The following is a 19,738-nucleotide window of genomic DNA, read 5'->3' as shown; positions in this document are numbered from 1 at the left end:
GTGGCAAAGAAACTGAGTTTGTAGAATCACAGTTATTAAAGGCTATTATGAACCAATTACTACCTTTACTGATCTACAGTACACACAATTAATTTCTTCAAAGTGCCACTATCATTCTTCACTGGCAAAATACACAATCTAAATTACAAGAGCCAGAAATTAACACAATCCTTTAGGGAGAAGGATTTAAGTTGCTTTATCAACCTTGGTAATTGGATTGTAAGAATAACCGTAAAAACTCCAAAGAAAGAAAGTCTAGTTTGCTAAGAAATCACAGGTGGTTCCAAATTCTACTTCCTAAGAAATATGTGCTACAAAGTTACTTTGTACAAAGTGGCTCAAGATTTTCCAATATAGATGTTTCTATTTAGCGATCAAGAACCTCCAGCAACCAGACTGCAAATTATAAATCAGTTATTATACCCATCATTTGCACCACAGAAATGAGAACACAGATGTCCTTCTTGTCAGCCAGAATAGCATGTGAACGTTATAAAATGTCCTGTGTGTAAAGACTTAGTCCCAAACCTACTAAATATGAATCCTAAACACCCTACTCATAACAGAAATATAAATAAGTTTCTAAGAACCCTGTGTGACACATTTTGACATATTTCTTTAGAGATGCAAATCACCACCATCATAAAAAAGACATTTATTGTGAGCAGACGGCATCATTTTTAATTTTGCTAATAAAAAAAAAATTCAGCCAGTTCACAAGCACAAAATGTATTGCTTATCAAGGCAGCAAGTCCACTGGATCCTTAAGGAGTATCTAGATCAGGGGTAGTCAAGCTGCGGCCCTCCAGATGTCCATGGACTACAATTCCCAGAAGCCCCTGCCAGCATTTGCTGGCAGGGGCTCCTGGGAATTGTAGTCCATGGACATCTGGAGGGCCACAGTTTGACTACCCCTGATCTAGATCATAATAATATCCAGATTATAATAAGAAAGGCTTTATCAGATACGTGAGGAACAAACGTAAAGTGAAAGAGGCAACGGGTCCACTGTTCAGGGAAGATGGAGAGACACTGAGAGAGGACAGAGAGAAAACAGAAAGGCTCAGTACCTATTTTGCCTCTGTGTTTTCCAAGAAGACTATGGAAACATCTAGGGATGGCAGTAGGCAAGGTGCAGTGTCTGGTTGGTGGGCTGACAAGGACAGAATGGTGACTGAGAGGCACCTGGCTGCACTAGATGAGTTCAAATCCCCTAGGCTGAATGGCGTGCACCTGAGAGTGATCAAATAACTTTTTGGAAAGCTTGCAAAATCTTTGTACCTCATTTTTAGGACCTATTGGAGGACTGGAAAGGTGACAGAAGACTGGAGGAGAGTGAATGTTATCCCAATCTTCAGGAAGGAGAGGACAGATGGCCAGGCCAGTGAGTCTCACCACAGTTGCAGGGAAGATCATGGAGCAGATTTTAAAGGAAGCTATTTGCAAACATCTGAAGGACACAATCACAGGGATATTGTGAGGAAAAAATGGAAGAAAGGAGAATAATGTCAGCTGTTTTAGGACCCTATCAGGAAGGAAGGTGGGGGTATAAGTAAAATAAACAAAATAAAATACCTTAATGTTATTAAATTATGGTTTGGAGCCCTAAATAGACATATAGATCAATCCTCCAGGTACCCCATACATCAGTTTATATAGCCCAAACCTCTGATGAGCCATGTTATGTCAAGCTGTGCTGGTCCTTGATGCTGGCCGGCAAAGGGAAGTGATAAATCACAGGGTGGGGGGTAAAACCTTGACTATTTTCATATTTATTTATTTTTAAAGAAATATAGACAGCCACTCCTGGACCAAGCCAGCTCGTGGTGGTTTACAGTAAAAACCCCGATAAAAACATTGAGAAAACTACAAAATTCCCAGGCAGCATAATCCCATCTTACTCCCCCCCCCCCTCACCAGCCCAGCACCCATTGCCAGCCAGTCTGGGAACTACCAGCAGATTCAGACCCACAATGTGAAAAGCCCTGCGGGGTACATAAAGAAAGAGGCAGTTCCTAAGACATGCAGGGTCCAGACCATGGACGGCCTTAAAGGTTAACACCAAAACTTTGACCTTGATCTGGAATACAACTGTCAACCAATGCAGCTTCCGCAGCACAGGTTAGATATGGGCCCTCTAATTTAACCTGGAGAGGACCCTAGGTTCATTATCATTGCAATCAAGTTATATTATTTATTTTGCTCATACATATCACATAAACGTTTCTCTACATTCCATGCCATAATAGTCCATCAGCCCTTAAAACACAATCTGGAACAAAAATGATCTCTCTCATATTATTTCTTATCTCTCTCATAAATATCCCCAATATCAGACTGTCTCTGGACACTCTTCCCTACATGCATCTGCCCTTTCTCTTTTACCATATCTGAAATACACTCACAAAAAGAAACCTATGGAATATCATTGGCATACATTATCATCAGTTCAGCTTCAGGCCTGCTGTGATCACAAGCCATCACCTAAGGACTACTGGTATAGTTCAACACTGGAATATCGTTTTATTGATTACATTTTATTAATTAACCCGAAGTTTAACTGCGGGATTCAGCATCTCCATCCCAGAATAAAAAGATAACAGACATGAACAATTTGACTTAAATAACAGAGTACTTTACTAAATAGGTAGCTATAAAAAGAGTTGAAAAAAAACTTCCAGGGTCATCTAGTCCAACCCCCTGTACAATGCAGGAACTCACAACTACATACCCACCCACAGAGACCTATCTACCCATGTCATCATCATCCCCATATCTGCACTGCTTGGATCCAAGATAGGTGCAGCATTCTCTAACCTTTCCCCTGTAGAAGTTAGTGTATGTATGTTTTTGCTTGTGCGTGTTTTGAATGTACCCCAATACTTTCTCCAAATAAATCCCCTTGAATATAAGGTTGTCATCTTTAAGAAGGGCTTCTCCCAGGGAATGGACCCCGTAAAAACTGGTAGAAAAGATCTTGTGTTACCCAGCTTCTTGCTATATTCATGATTCCCCACAATTCCCTTTGAGGGATTCAATTAAGGTAACAAAACTGCTAGACAAGTCTTCAAAAGACGAGTGACAATGTCTGCTAAAATCTGGCTGCACAGCTAATGTCTTATCAACACGTTCATAACAAAAAAGGTCTAATAAAGCTACTGACCTTCAAATAAGAGTTTAAATACATCAAGAACTCTTTCAACACAGCAGAATACTAGAGTGTGACATTTCACAAGGTCATTACTAAAAAGGATAAAGACTATTTTAGCCTGTAAAGTCATAATGTTGATTTTATTAAATTCTTCATAATTAAAACTAATAAGGTCAAATATAATTCTGGTCCCCCTTTTCCCTCAAGAACTATCGAAAACAGCCTGTTTTTATATATAAGTAATACATATTTAAAAGCTCCCCCCCTCCCGCCAAGTATCTAAATTTGATAAGCTTGGGTTGTTAAAATGTCATTTCATAGGTTATGGAATAGATGAAATCCCATCTGATCAGTTCACAATTACGTAACGCTAACTTACAATGAATCATGCTGTTTGTCAGGGTCAGTAATTATCTACTCTAACTGGGTAGCAGGCATCAAGAGTCTCATACAGAGATTTTTAACAGTAGCTATTTCCTGATTCTTTTAACTAATGATTCCTGGGATTACAACTTGGACCTATGGCATGCAAAGCACATGCCCTACCACTGAGCTACAGGCCCCTCCCCATTTCTCAACAAGAAGTTTAATGACAAGGTTGAGGAGAGACATGTCTGAAAAAAAGTATATATACAAGATTAGGAAGTTTAACAGCGGCTCCCAAGTGTCTTCTTACTATATGCTTTTTTGAAAGGTATCTTTCTTTCATTGGTTGCCGTGTTGCCTATGTGCTGAAACAAATCCAGAATTACCATTTCAGCGATCAAAGAGGGGAAGCAAAAATGGAGTGTTTAAATGGCTGCCAATCATTTAAACCAAACAGCTGACAGGCACGTCCTTCTACTGTCAGCCTAAAATGGCTGACAGTCATTTTAGTAATCTACGTCGCTTCCCCCGGCTTCTAAACAGAAGGGAGTGAAATAGTTCACTGAAAGGGATTGCAGCCATTCTAGCCTGACAGCAGGGGAGGTGTATCCATCTGCTGTCAGCCTGAAACAGCTAGCAGCCACTCTGGCAATCCCCTCCATTTTCCTTCACTTAGACCGTTTATGCACTGGGAACTTCACTGCCCCACCTCCCGTGCAGGAGCACAGATCGGGGGTGGATGAGGTGCACCGGATCAAATGCTCCCCCACATGGGTGCAGGAAGAGGTGGGGCAACCTGCCATGACTAAAACTCCAGCCTGCAGCCCGGCATGAAACCTCCAGTGCATAATCCGTCTTAGAATGGGTTAATGAAATGGACCGGTTCAAACATTTCAGGATTTGGGGTTAGGTTTGGTTCTGGTATTCCATTTGAGAATAACCTGAATCAAACCAGAATTTTCCAGTTCATGACCATCCATACTAATCAGTACCACTGTCATACATTAGGGTGGTAATTACATATGTAATGTTCCTGATTTCTCAGCAGATAATAAAGAGCATGTTTGGATCATAAAATATCTTTCCATGCATCAAAGAAGGTGTTGTTATAACAATTACTGTCATTTAGCCTCCAGCCTTATTCATACATTTTGACTGATCCAAAAGTAACAATGAATCCCCCCAAATAACAATTAAGGTGACAATTAAATGACATCTAAGGTGACAATTAAAGACTTAATATATTTGGGGGAGCAGAGAAAGCTTTAACAGTATCAAGTTTTCTAATGAGATTTTCAAAACAGAAAATTCCTGAGTCTGATGACTCATGGCAGATATAAATTACATTAAAGATCCTAGACATATTCAATAAATTGTTAAGCATTACTTAAACTTCATGCAACAACAATATTTGATGACTGGCTATATAGTTTTGAACAAACATATTGTTTTCTATGCCAAAGACCACAGCACTTTTATAGCCATGTATGGAATGGAAGGAGTCTGCCATAGAAACAAAACAGAAATGCCATGGTATGTTAGACCTTGGGCAGATTCAAAATAGTCCTTTGTATTGATCGTCCAGAAAAGTCAAGATCAGTAGTCACTACTAAGTAAATCTCTGTCTTTAAGAGCATTTTGAATTTGGTTCTCCATAAAACTTTGAGTTCAGAGGACATTTATATGACAATCATTGTAGAATTAATAAATGTTTGGGCAGAATGCTATCTAATATGTGCACAGGAAGGAGTAAAATGGTAAGGAGAAAAGAAGTGTCTCATTTCTTATTATTTTGCATATTCATTCATAACCAGTGGCAGTTGATGGTTCTTAAATATAAATAAACAGCAGACTTAACAAGCCACCACACAACTGTGTCCCCACTTGGACAGCTCCATTAAAAAAAAAAGACTAGACATTTGCTGTTCAAATTTTCACTGGATCTGAAGATTAACATTTACATCCATTTTATGCATGTAGTAAGCCAGGGGTAGTCAAACTGCGGCCCTCCAGATGTCCATGGACTACAATTCCCAGGAGCCCCCTGCCAGCGAACGAATCTGGAGGGCCGCAGTTTGACTACCCCTGTAGTAGGCAGTTCAGAAAGCTTAAGGCTGGCCAATAGAAAGATAAACGAGCACTCAAATAGTGTATCTCAAGTTTCAGAAATGAGACCAAACAGTAATTCACACTGATATGTTTATTTCACACAAACATATATGTTCCTCTGTACTGGTTTTAACCAAAAATAAAGTTTCAGGAAATGTTAATGAACTAAAAATATCAAGTATGGCCTTCACCTTTTAACTCCTATTCCTATCATCCAACTACAGAGTTCAGATCAAGTAACTGAAATTTTAATGGGTTTGCCCTGCAATTATCTTGATAATACAACATTCATTTGGATGCCACATGAAGCAGTATCATAAAGAAAACTGAGGAAGCTTACATTCCCTCTTAAGGGCATGATTTTTGCCCTACTGCATATAACAAAACAAAACAAAAAAGTCTACAGGAGCATTTTTTTCTACTAGATTTCAGAGTTTTCAAGAGGCAATGTTACAACTAATGGTGCCCATCAATCATTATCTCAGCTCCATGGAACTACACATGAACCTTCAAAATAACTGAGGCAGCAATGGAAGCTAGATCTAGTTCTCAAACATGCTGACTGCCTTAGGGGTGAAAGGCGAGTCTTTTGACATAATTTAGTTCCTTTCCCCCCTCCCTCATTCACCAAGCTATAAATGGGCCTCTATATTCATAGAGTAGCACCTTCAAATAAGTCAGCTGAAAGCAACATAAAACTCTGCCTGATATGGTGACAGTACTGATTTCCTTTAAGACGCACATAACTCTTGGGGATATACACAGTACTTCAAACAAGAAACACAGACACATCACCCATTATTGTTTTGTGAAGTCTGTGTGCATTCCTTCATTACAGCTGAATTACATTTAACATCTCATCCTGTACTCCATGCATGCCATTTATTTATTTGTTTATCACACTGATATCCTGCTCCCACGAGCCTCTTGCGGCGCAGAGTGGTAAGGCAGCAGACATGCAGTCTGAAAGTTCTGCCCATGAGGCTGGGAGTTCGATCCCAGCAGCCGGCTCAGGGTTGACTCAGCCTTCCATCCTTCCGAGGTTGGTAAGATGAGTACCCAGCTTGCTGGGGGGTAAACGGTAATGACTGGGGAAGGCACTGGCAAACCACCCCGTATTGAGTCTGCCATGAAAACACTAGAGGGCCTCACCCCAAGGATCAGACATGACCCGGTGCTTGTACAGGGGATACCTTTACCTTTTTATCCTGCTCCCTCTCCCCGAACAGTACCTGGGCCAGCTAACAGCATTTAAAGCCCACCAATAAAAACAATACAAAAATATGAGAAATAGCTTTTAAAATATAAAACATTTAAGATCTTTCCCCATTAAAAACTATTCACTGACTAATAGGGTAAGATGCATGCATGTTGAAGACACCTCTGATGTATACCTGCTGGCTGATGGGTCACAACCACTCAAAGTCCACCTGGAAATGACCCATCTTGATTGCCCTGTGAAACCCAGAACGGTCCCACGAGGCACTCACCTGTTTGGGAAGTGGGTTCCACAAGACAGGGCCACTGCTGAGAAGGTCCTTGCCCTTGTTGACACAAGGTAGGCAGTTCATGAACCATGATAAATAAATACATTTGAAGATGTCAGGAGAGGTGGTCCCAATGTTATGAAAGTCTCACGCCCTTTAAAGTTTAAATGTAAGCACCAAAATGTTGAATTGGTACTAGAAATTAATCTACCAATCTATCTAACCCACTGGGTCCCAATAAAAGTTGAGCTGAAGCTCTTTTACAGTTCCACCATTCTTGAATGTTATTGTTGTTATCATGTTAAGGTTATTGTTGTTATCACCTGTTGTTACCATATGTTATCTGTATCTTTTTCCTGTTTCCTGTAAACTGCCCTGAGCCTCCGGGGAGGGCGGTATATAAATATAAATAAAATAAAATAATTGGAAGCCAGAGGATATGTGTTACATGCATTGACCAGGGCACTCCTATCAGTAATCTGGCAATTGTGTTCTGGATCACTTGTAGTTTAGTAAGTGTCTTCAAAAACTGTGTTACAGTAGCCCAGTCTCAAGGTGGCTCTTTAGTGAATTGCTACGGCAAGCTCCTCCCAAAACAGATATAAAGTCATGCAGCAGGCCCAATGTAGATGATAAAATCCAGTTTTTGTCAGCAAGGACACATGTTTGTCCACAGAGAGTGAAGAGTCAAGCTATGCTCCCAAATTCCTGACTGAGTCAACTGAGTCAACTATAGAAAGGCAGATCCCCATCAAGGGGCAGTAAAAAATGGACATCCCAGTCTGAGCTTCCATAGCCACATTATCTCTATTTTAGATGATTTAGCTTCAACCAACTCTCATCTAGCCATTCCACCACTGAATTCAGGTAAGAGGTCAAAACTAAAATTTTGGCTACCAATCACTCCTTAAATTAGAAGTACAACTGAGTATCAACTGCACCCCACTCTAAACCTCCTGACAGTCTCTGCAAGAGGGTACACAGATATGTTAAATAATATTGAGGAGAGAACCCCTGTGTAATTACACAAATTAGATAAAGCCTGTGGTGACAACCTCACTCTAGCCTTGATTACCCTTTGGGACCAGCCATGGAGGAATGAGGAGAACCAGCTCAAGGCTGCACCGCTCACAACTAGGGAGACTAGGTGGTTGACCAGGACCAAATCCTGTACTGTGTCAAAAGCAGCAGACAGAGCCAACAGGATCAGCAGTGCCATCCTGCCTGTGTCAAATTGTAACAGGAGCAGTCTCAGTAATGAAATCTGTGTGGAAGCCAGATTGGAAGAGATCAAGGGCAGATGTATTATGCAGGAATTCTTGGAGCTATTTGGCCACAGCTTACTATATCACCTTTCTCGGAAATGGAACGGAATATCACTCCAAGCTGGTCTGAGGGCAGACTGTATGAATGGATTTCTGGAAAGGAGGGAGCAGGGGCCCTGTAGATGTTGCTGGTTTCGCTCAGTCTCAACCAAATGCCTGGTGGAAGAGCTCCCTTTTGCAGGCCCTGTGGAACTGTTTTAGCTCCGTCAGGACCCTGAGCTGTAATTGGCTAGATCCCTTTCATCTAATGACTTTTTTTGTAAGGGTTTCACCACTGCCTCCTTGAGGTGACATGAGGAAGAGCGCTAGGAGAGTGACACATTTAAAATGGCTCCCAAGGCTCCGCCTATCACTTTTCTAGAGACTTTCACTAACCAGGAATAGCAGGGATCCAAGAAGCAGGTAGTAGGTTGCACAGCTGATAGCACCTGGGTCAGTGAACTGAAGACTCCAAAAAAAGGGTTCAATTATGCACACAATGGACTCCATGCCAGGCCTACACATTCAATGCCAGCAACATTTAGAGCAGGATGCCATTCCAAGAAGAAAAAAGAATTGCCACTCCCAACTCTGTCTTCCTGCTTCCTTCCGGATAATGAGGGACTGAGTATCCTGGGGGAGTCAGCTGAGTGAGAGACACCACTTAATTCCCATCAACCCATCTCCCAGCCAGGCAAGCCAGATAGAAACTGCCTTTCCTAATAAATTCTTCAAGGGAGGCAGTCTTATTCATAATCAATCTGAACATTGAATAACACAAGCTTAAAGAAGAGGGCAAAGAAGTCTGGGTCTGCACATTATTTGGAATGGGAAGGAGATAAGAAGGGGACTGAGCATGTCCATATCTCAATCTCCTTCTAAATCTAACTCTCATGGATTTAATACTCTGTCATGACTTTGATCCTACATTTATATTGTTCTTCATCTTAAATTCAGATAGAGATAGATAAAAAGATACATAGATACATGCATACACACATATATACACATGCCTAGTGAGAATGCATCTGATTAAGTGAGCTCTAGTGCTCAAAAACATGTTAGAATACAACTTCCTAGTCTTTAAAATGCCAGTAAGCCTCCTATTTATTTTTGTTGCAACAAATGAATATGACTATTCCGATGGAAATATTACCGGAATATGAATATTCATAATCTTTGATTCTCTAGTAATGTAAACAACAACAAAAATTAAGCTTGCAGATAAGCAGGTTTCTGTTTTATATACATTTCTCATTCCCCTAAACGTAATCCACAAATAATTAACAGTCAATGAATAATGATGAACTAGTTATGTACCCCAATTAAGAAAAGTTAAAACAAGGTTATACCAGTAGTAAAGGCAGATGTGAACACCAAGGGAAATCCATGTAAGTTCCCTAGCATGAACTTCACCAGCCATCTACAGATAATCTGCCATAATTAACATTGTACCACTAATAATATAAGGTAACACTTTTGCTCTCATACATTTTTTTTTCTTTACCCTTCACTGATGTTTTATTAATTAAGCTAATTCTCTTTGTTGGCATCAGTTTATTCGACCGCCTAAAACTTAAATCTTCATAATTTCTTATTGCCAAACTGAATTTATTTGTTCAAGATTACCTCTAATTTATGATCATTGTTTGTTCCTTCACAACTCAGCCAATAAATCAGAACTTCCAAATTTTGATTAAGTGAGGTGTCTACTTGCAAGAGCCTCTTGTGGCGCAGAGTGGTAAGGCAGCTGTCTGAAAGCTTTGCCCATGAGGCTGGGAGTTCAATCCCAGCAGCCGGCTCAAGGTTGACTCAGCCTTCCATCCTTCCGAGGTCGGTCAAATGAGTACCCAGCTTGCTGGGGGGTAAACGGTCATGACTGGGGAAGGTACTGGCAAACCACCCCGTATTGAGTCTGCCATGAAAACGCTAGAGGGCGTCACCCCAAGGGTCAGACATGACCCAGTGCTTGCACAGGGGATACCTTTACCTTACTACTTGCAATGGAATGTTACATACATAATGTAAAAGGTTCAAAGAGAGAGAAAAGCATCATAAACAATTAAAAGAAGGGAGGCTGAAGCAACATCTAGGTCTATATTCGAGCCTGTTATATTCCTGTTACATTTTTCAGATTGTGAAAATGAATTTGACTGAAAAGGCAATGCTGTGGCAGACCTAACAACATTTGACAATTGTTTGCCTTAGCAAAATAGAGAAAATTCATGCCTAGTATACTCCACGAGATCAATTATTATGCTGTCATTCAATTTACACAAAAAAAATGTGTCTCATGTCCAAAGGCTAGAATAAGCAAATTTGAAAGTGTTGAACTTTGTATCATATGGCACTTAGCAAAGCCTATTAAAACCATTTTCTGGTATCAGATTAATATCTGGGAAATCCAATTTTAAACTAAAATGAAGAAACTTACAGTTCAATCCTATACAGATTTGCTCCAATTTAAGCCTACTAAAGGTAAAGGTATCCCCTGTGCAAGCACCGGGTCATGTCTGACCCTTGGGGTGACGCCCCCCAGCGTTTTCATGGCAGACTCAATAAGGGGTGGTTTGCCAGTGCCTTCCCCAGTCATTACCGTTTACCCCCCAGCAAGCTGGGTACTCATTTTACCGACCTCGGAAGGATGGAAGGCTGAGTCAACCTTGAGCCGGCTGCTGGGATTGAACTCCCAGCCTCATGGGCAAAGCTTTCAGACAGCTGCCTTACCACTCTGTGCCACAAGAGGCTCTTATTAAGCCTACTAGGATGGTACAAAACTGTCTGAAAGGCATCTTTTCCAAGAATATGTATCTGCTAGTAAACTGCATGTAATATTATAGAAGAATTGTTTTTATAGTCTGCTTTTCCCTGCCCGAAGGAGTCTCAAAGTGGCTTACAGTAAACTTCCCATCCTCTCCCCAAAGAGATATGCTATGTGGTAGGTCAGGCTATGTTTGCTCCTTTCCTTCAAAATTAGTCCTTGCTTTCCCTCCCTACACCTCCCCAAAAATCTCTCCATTCCCACCACCTGAAAACTTAGCTATTCTATCTCTACCACCAGCCACTGGAAGGATTACAGCTCTCAAGGAACTTTGCCTCTAATAAAGGACATTTCTCTAAAATTCCTGAGAATTAAGATGTTCCTTGTGGCGATCACATCTGCTCGGAGAATGTCAGAGACTGAGGCATTCTCTATTAATTTTGAACTTTGCACCTTACATAAGGACAAGGAGGTACTCAGAACTTATCCTCTCATGCCAATGTGAATTCTTTCTTCATAATTCATAGGAAATCAATCTGCCATCGTTTTGTCCTAATCCTAGACACCCTAAGGACAAACTATGGCACACTCTAGATGTCAGGAGAACCTTAAAGACCTTCATAATTAGAACAGAAAGCATTGGAAAGACAGATAATCTTTTTATAGCAGTTTTTCCTTCCAACATGATCCATAAATTGTTCAAGTCATCCATCAGCAAATGTTAGAAAGCATACATTATAGAGACCTACAAAGCGCAGATGCTGCAGACATCACTGTACATTCATTGAGGAACCAAGTGACAAATGCAGTTTTCTCAAGACATGCCACTGTCAAAAAGATGTGTAAAGCAGCAACTTGGTCCTCAATATAGACCTTGGTCTTGGTCTCCAAACTCCTCACCATTTTTCTTGCTCACTTCTGGACTCGCTCCAGTTTGTACGCATCCTTCTTCAAATTTGGTGCCCAAAACTAAACACAGTCTTCTGAGTGAGGTCTCACCAGTGTGGAATAAAACGGTAACATCACCTTGTATGATCTGGACACTTTACTTCCTTTAATACAGCCCCAAATCCCACTTGCCTTTTTAGCCACCGAGTCACACTGCTGATTCATGTTCAGTGTAGTCATCTAAGACCCCTACATCCTTTTGCACATACTACTGCCAAGACAGGTCTCCCCCATTGTATAATAATGCTTTTGATTTTTGCTACCCAAATGCAGAAATGTACATTTCTCACTACTGGAATTCAATTTAATTCATTTTAGACTAGTTTACCAGCCTGTCAAGATCATCCTATATCTGGATTCTGTCTTCTGCTGTTTTTGATACCTCTCCCAGTTTAGTGTCTTCTGCAGACCCTCTATTTCTTTATCCAAATTGTTTATGAATATGTTGAACAACACAGGGCCCAGTACAGATCCCTGAGGCATTCCACTTGTTATTCCTCCCCAAGAGGATGATTAACGATTTGCAATCATCCTTTCGGTGTGATACGCCAACAAGTTATCAATCCAACTAACAGAAACAGAATCCATACCATATTTTACCAATTTGTGAACAAGAATATCATGTGGCACCTTATCAAAAGGCTTATTGAAATGGAGATAAACTATATCCACAGCATTCCCCTGATCCAGCAAAGTAGTGACTTTCTAAAAAAAACAAAAAGTAAGTCTAACATGTCTTCTTCTTCAGAAATCCATGCTAACTTTTAGTAATCACAGTCAACTGCTCTAGCTACTCAAGGACCAACTGTTTAATATTTTTTCTAAAAAATTTCCAGCATTAGATGTCAAAATGATAGGTCAATAGTTATCCGGATCCACTTATTACCACTTCTTGAAGATGGGGATAACATTTGCCCAATTCTACTCTTCTGGTGCTTCATCTGTTCTCCAACAATCATCAAAAATAATGGACAGAGGTTCAGAAATTGCATCTGCAAGTTCTTTTATTACCCTCAGATATAATTCATTTGGCCAAGAGTATTTAATTTCATTTAAAGAAACTAAATGTTTATGGACTGATTCCAGGCTGTAATTTCCAATCTCATCATGTGATATGATTTTGCAGCAATCAGCAAGAGAAAATTGAGAAGTAAGAATTGAGCAGTTCAGCTCTCTCTTCATCACCTGCTATTATTTAACTTTATTATCCCAGCAATGGTCCTACAGCGTGATTTTCTAACACTCTCCCTACAAGCATTGGCTATTTGTTTATATTGATCCTTCATAATAAGGTCCTACTTCCATTTCCTAAATGAAACTTCTTTATTACTCAAATATTTTGAAAGCTGTTTATAGAGGAACCTTGGCATTGCCAAGTTCATCCTCCCTTTTTTCCTTCTCAAGGAAATTGTTTGTTCTTGTGCCTACAGTACTTAACTTTTAAGGAACTACCATTCCTTTTGAACTGCCATCTCCTTAAGTTTTTCCAATCATTAGATTCTAATCAGCACAATTTTAAGTTTGTTAAAATTTGCACTTCTGAAGCCTGCGTGTGTGCACCGAGTTACGCACTGGTTTCTGTGCCTCCCCTCCCTCCCACAACGGCGTGGCACTGGCTGCGTCGGCCTGGAATGGCCAATCCGGATGCCACCGCACACAACCCAACCCCCAACTATCTCTCTGCCTTCTTCATTGCTACTGGGAGAGGATTATGGTGTGGGAATAAGTATGTAGGCTCCACCTCCTCCCAGCTGGGAAAACCATCAGTGATGGTTGAGATGAAACGGAATCAAGGGAAATGGTTAATTCCTAAGCCTAGCTAAGGCAGCGGGGGAAAATGCCAGGGACCCCTTACCAATATGTCCATGGACCCCTGGGGAAAAATTGGCATGTCACAGCCCCAAAATCCACACCTTTCATGACAACGCCAATGACCTAGCCAGTCATTTATTAGCATTATTTTTCTTTCCTTTCCTAAGCCATGGCTATTGACAGGGAGAACTGACAAAAACACAACCTGCGCTCCCAGGTCCATCACCTTTTATCTCAGAGCCACAAAGTCTCTTTTAATATGTTCTAGTATTTAACTTTTAAGGAACTACCATCCCTTTTTAACTGCCATCTCCTTAAGTTTTTCCAACCATTGGATTCTAATCAGCATAATTTGCAGTATCATTTGTTCCCATGTGAATGAGGAGGAAGGGATAATGATCTGTGGGTTTTCCAAGCCTTTCTAATCTTTCTGCGACATCCTTGATGAGTGCATCAGGTAGACAGCATTCCTCTTGAGACAACATGTTCAGCTGACATAGTTTGGACTCCACCGCACTCAGTAAGGAATCCTCAATTACCAGCACCCATCTCTTCCTACACTGGGGAACACAAGAGCTACTATTCTCTCTGCTATCTTGCCCTCTGTCAAATGTTACATTGCAAGGTCCTTAAGGCACTAACCCCTTAAGTCAGGGGTAGTCAAAACTGCGGCCCTCCAGATGTCCATGGACTACAATTCCCAGGAGCCCCTGCCAGCAAATGCTGGCAGGGGCTCCTGGGAATTGTAGTCCATGGACATCTGGAGGGCCGCAGTTTGACTACCCCTGCCTTAAGTATTGTACACACTGATAGTGGCATACTGTAAACAACTCACACATCCATCAGATAGGTGGTTAAAAAAACAAAAAATAATAATAATTACCCTTCATCTGAGTGGCAAAAGTGAGTGCCAGTTTTGCAAACAGATCTGGATTTTCAAATTTTTCTTCCTTAGCTTTCAGCCAAAAACAGTTTTCTGATATATCCAGTGGCTCAATCTGAAATGAAAATGAAAGTTAATTATATCTGAAGTACCTCACCTTATGCTGTGCCAGCAAACTAGACATGCAGTGATGGGTCAATTGATGGATTTCAATAAGTGAACAGAGTAGGGATTATTAAATCGGTATCCCCTAATTATGTCAAGGAATTTTCACATTAGGAACACAAAGCAAATATTTCCTGTTTTCAATTTAAAGGGAAAGGGAAATAAAGACTATGTTAAAAAGGCAGTTTGGCATGAGAGTCAGATTGGTGTAGTGGTAACGTGCAGCAGCCTCTAATCTGGAGAACCAGATTTGATTCCCCAGTTCTCCACATCTAGTCAGTTGGGTGATCTTGAGTCAATCACAGTTCTCTCAGAGCTCTCAGCCCTACCTACCTAACAAGATGTCTATTGTGAGGAGAGGAAGGAAAGGCAAATGTAAGCTGCTTTGATACTCCTGATAGAGCTGTTCTGACTAAGCTGTAATATCAGGGGTCTCTCAACCTCACCTACCTCACAGGGTGTGTGTTGTGGGGAGAGGAAGGGAAAGCGATTGTCAGCTGCTTTGAGATTCCTGGTAGAGCTGTTCTGACTGAGCGGTAATATCAGGGCCCTCTCAGCCCTACTAACAGGGTGCTTATTGTGAGGAGAGGAAGGAAAGGCAAATGTTAGCTACTTTGAGACTCCTTTGTGTACTAAAAAGAAGGGTACAAAAACAGCTTTTCTTCTTCGTCTTCTTCTAAAAAGAATTACTTTTTTCCACCAAAGTACACTAAACTGGGAGAAAACCTGTCCAAAACATCCTCATTACTATTCTTTGAATCATAGAATCATAGAGTTGGAAGGGGCTATACAGGCCATCTAGTCCAACCCCCTGCTCAATGCAGGATTAGCCCTAAGCATCCTAAAGCACTTATTTGCCTTGTTTGCACTTCGGAATCTAGTTCAGCACACTGAATTCGTGCTGCAATATTGTACAATAATAACATGTGTAGATAAAATGAAGATCTATTCAGATGTACTTCCTCCGGTCATGTCCAATAAGGTAATAATAAATGGTGTTTATACATCAGAATTGTAATTCTGACAAAATGTTAAGTGTACTATATTATGCTGTGCATCTGTAATGTGCCTCAACCTCAGAAAAGATTATCTTCAAAACTTTCATTAGATGAAATTCCTATCCTGAACTTATATAAAATCATGCACATAAAATGAGTTTCCCACCGCTCAGCTACCAAAGTAGAATGAATAGTAATAAACCTATTCATAAATGGGAATCTAAATCAGTGAAGTGAAGCTCAGAACAGCAAACTTATTCATACAAAACTCGCAAGAACAGGTGCTTTATAATACCCAAAGAGGAAAATTTCTGCATAGCATATTTCAGAGACAAAATGTGTGTGAAACGGGTTCTTAGATGAAATCAAAGTTAGTAAAACCAAGAACACACACCACTGTTCAAACACACACACTGTGATGTGCCAAGAAGACAGCTGGCTTACTAGACATGTTCATTTCATTTTGTAAGTAGTCTCTTATTGTAATGATTCCGTCACATGGTTGATCCCAGTTTACATTTACATCACTTTGTATTGTAATAAATCCAGATAGTATGAATGTGTGTGTGCATATATATACACATACATACATACACACACACACACACACAAAACTAGATTATCTAAGTTAAAAAGGTAAAGATAAAGGTATCCTCTGTGCAATTACCGAGTCATGTCTGACCCTTGGGGTGTTGGCAGACTCAATAGGGGGTGGTTTGCCAGTGCCTTCCCCAGACATTGCCATTTTACCCACCAGCAAGCTGGGTACTCATTTTACCGACCTCGGAAAGATGGAAGGCTGAGTCAAACTTGAGCCGGCTGCTGGGATCGAACTCCCAGCCTCATGGGCAGAGCTTCAGACTGCATGTTGGCTCCCTTATGACCCTGCGCCACAAAAGGCTCAAGTGATCTAAGTTATCCAAGTTGTAAGCCTTAATAAAACAGCACATATTTAATTTTGACATTTTCATAATCAGATCAAAATCCTTACTCCCGCTCTGTTCGGAATCGAATAAAAATGTGCTTAACATGTTTATACCTTTGCCCAGTTAATTCTCTTCATCGACACTTCAGGAGTGTACTTTTTCTTCTGCTTCATTCCAAAAGGCAATGCTGGTGCAGCTGCTGGTGGAGGAGGAATGCCACCAAAAGGAGGTGGTGGTGGTAGATGTCCAAATATAGGTGGTGGAGGTGGTGGTGGAGGAGGAGGATCTGAACCTCCTCCAGGCAAAGGAGGTGGAGGAGGTGGAGGTGGAACTGGGCATGCACCACCTGGAAGTGGAGGTGGAGGAGGTGGGGGAGGTGGTATCCCTGCAGGCAATGGGCCACTTGAAGACACAGGAGCCTGAAAAAGAAAGCTATATTTTAAAAACAAAGATCCAAAGAAAAATGGTAGGCTACGCATTTCAGATATCTCCCTATTCATCCAAGGAAGCAAAATCATTGAACAGCGTTCTATTACACATCACAGAAGGATTTCACCAAGATATAATCCATAATGAGAGAATATGGCCTCATACCATGGGTAAAAATCCATTTTCAAATTAGTATGGGTCATTTAACAGGAATGGGTTATATTTTTGGCACTGCATTACAGTGAGACTCAGCTAGTACCCTATGTAGCTTCCATACAAATTTCTTCACATTAAAATAGACCAGGACAATTAATGAAGTGACATTTGAAAACAAGAAAAGAGGTCCATTAACAAAATACATTCCAGGGGTTTAAGATATTTTTATCTATGTGATATTCATAGAACTTTTAAAAAGGAACCCAACTGGCTGAAACAAAATTATCACCATATAAGTTTGCTATATTTAAAAATTAACTACTGCACAAAATCCATCTTCTAAATGACGTTAACTGTACGGGCTAGGAAATTAGGATGAAGACTGGGATCTTGGCTGTATTTCTTAATAAGGCTCGCTCCTGTTAACAAGAGAACACTAGGAAAGTTTTGGAAGAACCATACAAAAACTTTTAGAGCTCTGGACAAAGTATCAGCATATATTTCATACATTAAAATGTGTCAACACTGGCATAAAACTCATACATTCCAGAATGAAAAGAGCTTGCCTAAACTTTTAAGATTTAATTTCAAAGAAGTTAATTTTAAACAACAAAACAGAAAAAGTTCACTCTACTGTTTTCTTCTTTTTAACAGAGAACCCCATCCAGTTTATAGCATAGCATTCTTAACCATGGCCAATTTATTGTGGCATAGACTTTCATTTTTTTCATCAGTTCAATGCACCATAATAGATTAATCTTTAATGCATGAAGACTCTTTTTTTGTTATTTTGCTGTTGTTATGACTAATAGGGATGGGCACAAACCTAAAAAAGGCAGTTCAGCTCAAGGTGGCCCTCAAACCAAACAATAAACCTAATGGGTCACACCTAAACTGAATCATTCCAGTAAGATCAGTTCTCACTCTCTCATGGCTGTGGTCAAGGTGTGGGAATCAGCTTGGAAAGGATTCCCACCTTTCTTCTGACCTTAGCTTGCCACGGCTGGGAGAAAGGGTGGATTGCCTGGGAAATGACTTCTTTTCTCACTTTCTCCTGGCCATGACTTGCTGCAGCTGTGAGAAAGGAGATGGGATTACCCAAGAAGGGGCTTTATTTAAAAGGAGGGAGCAAAAGTTAAGGGTTAAATGGCTGCCATTAAACAGATGAGCAGCAGACTGCTAACTCAGCTCAGCTGCTAGGTTTAAATGGCTGTCTCCAAACAACCAAATTGTATTGGCAAAATATCCAGTAAATGTTTGAAGAATGTGCCTTCCTGAACATCAGTTTCTAAACTCTGAACCAGGCTAAGTTCAGTCTGAATTTTGGATTGTGAGCCAGCTCAAGCCCATCCCTAATAACTAACTTTACCACCACCAACCCAACACAGAATTATGGCCAGGTGGCAGTCTCTCTTCTAAATCCTGTACAATAAGTAACTTTTTATTGTCACCAAAATCACAGAGCTGGAAGGGACTTAGCAGGGTCATCTAGTCCAACTCTCTGCACAGTGCAAATAAATGCTAGCTAATAGTGAAACTAATATAATCCGGGATCATAGAATTCTTACGGGAGCCTTTTAGAGATATTGAACCATATGCAGACTGATAATTTATAGTTAATACAATACAATATTCTTTCAAGCAGTGCCCCTTTCAAACTAAGCAATCTAACATGCATATTAAAAGTATATGCAGTACAAACATGAATGTTTTCAGATTAAGTGTATATATATAGTGTTTTTGACAGCTGCTAACGGAATATCTTCAAAGTAGCAGTGTAATTTTATGCTTCAGTTTTATCTGGGTGCCATATTACCCAAATCATCAGTTTGGGCACTAAACTAACACAGACGTGGTAATTCGGTGTGCCAAGGCACTGGAAAGCAGCTCAAACCCATAAACCCAAATAAACAGATCTGCATGAATTTTTCCCTTTCCAGTAATCACTCTGAATCAGAGGCCCTTAATACTCCTGAAGAGCATGCCCCCCTACACATCTTGCCCCATTTGATTTACACAGAAAAGACAGATGACCAAGTGCTCAAGAATCTGAACTCTTTATACATGTGCTCAGGAATCCATTATCAAAAAATCTTCTACCTCTATTGAAACTGTCACCTCTTACAGAACAAGATCCATGTGCACTTCATTACTTCTGTACCTTTACTGTGAAGCTAGGGTTATGTTTTAATGCAAAGTCTGACTATATATTTTTGCCAATCCTGGTGTATACTATGCAAAAA

At 40.4% G+C, this 19,738-nt stretch overlaps 1 protein-coding gene across 5 annotated transcripts in view; it reads right to left on the bottom strand.

The window, feature by feature from the left end:
* The window catches only part of DIAPH2 (diaphanous related formin 2), a 420,337-nt gene that overhangs the window by 294,003 nt on the left and 106,596 nt on the right, over positions 1-19,738 (bottom strand). For all 5 annotated transcript variants that reach the window (XR_013226383.1, XM_077309067.1, XM_077309071.1 and 2 more), the window contains 2 exons: positions 17,024-17,329; positions 14,822-14,936 (listed from right to left, as the gene is read on the bottom strand). Coding sequence is in view for 4 of the 5 variants with exons in the window: in XM_077309067.1 (XP_077165182.1) it covers positions 14,822-14,936; positions 17,024-17,329 (421 nt within the window). In the remaining variant the exon portion in view is untranslated. The remainder of the gene's footprint in view (positions 1-14,821; positions 14,937-17,023; positions 17,330-19,738) is intronic.

The sequence above is a fragment of the Paroedura picta genome, chromosome 13 (genome assembly GCF_049243985.1).
Source record: "Paroedura picta isolate Pp20150507F chromosome 13, Ppicta_v3.0, whole genome shotgun sequence".
In the NCBI taxonomy this organism is placed as follows: Eukaryota; Metazoa; Chordata; class Lepidosauria; order Squamata; family Gekkonidae; genus Paroedura; species Paroedura picta.
The sequence above is the reverse complement of the archived record's forward strand: the minus strand, read 5'-3'. Positions and strand labels throughout refer to the sequence as shown.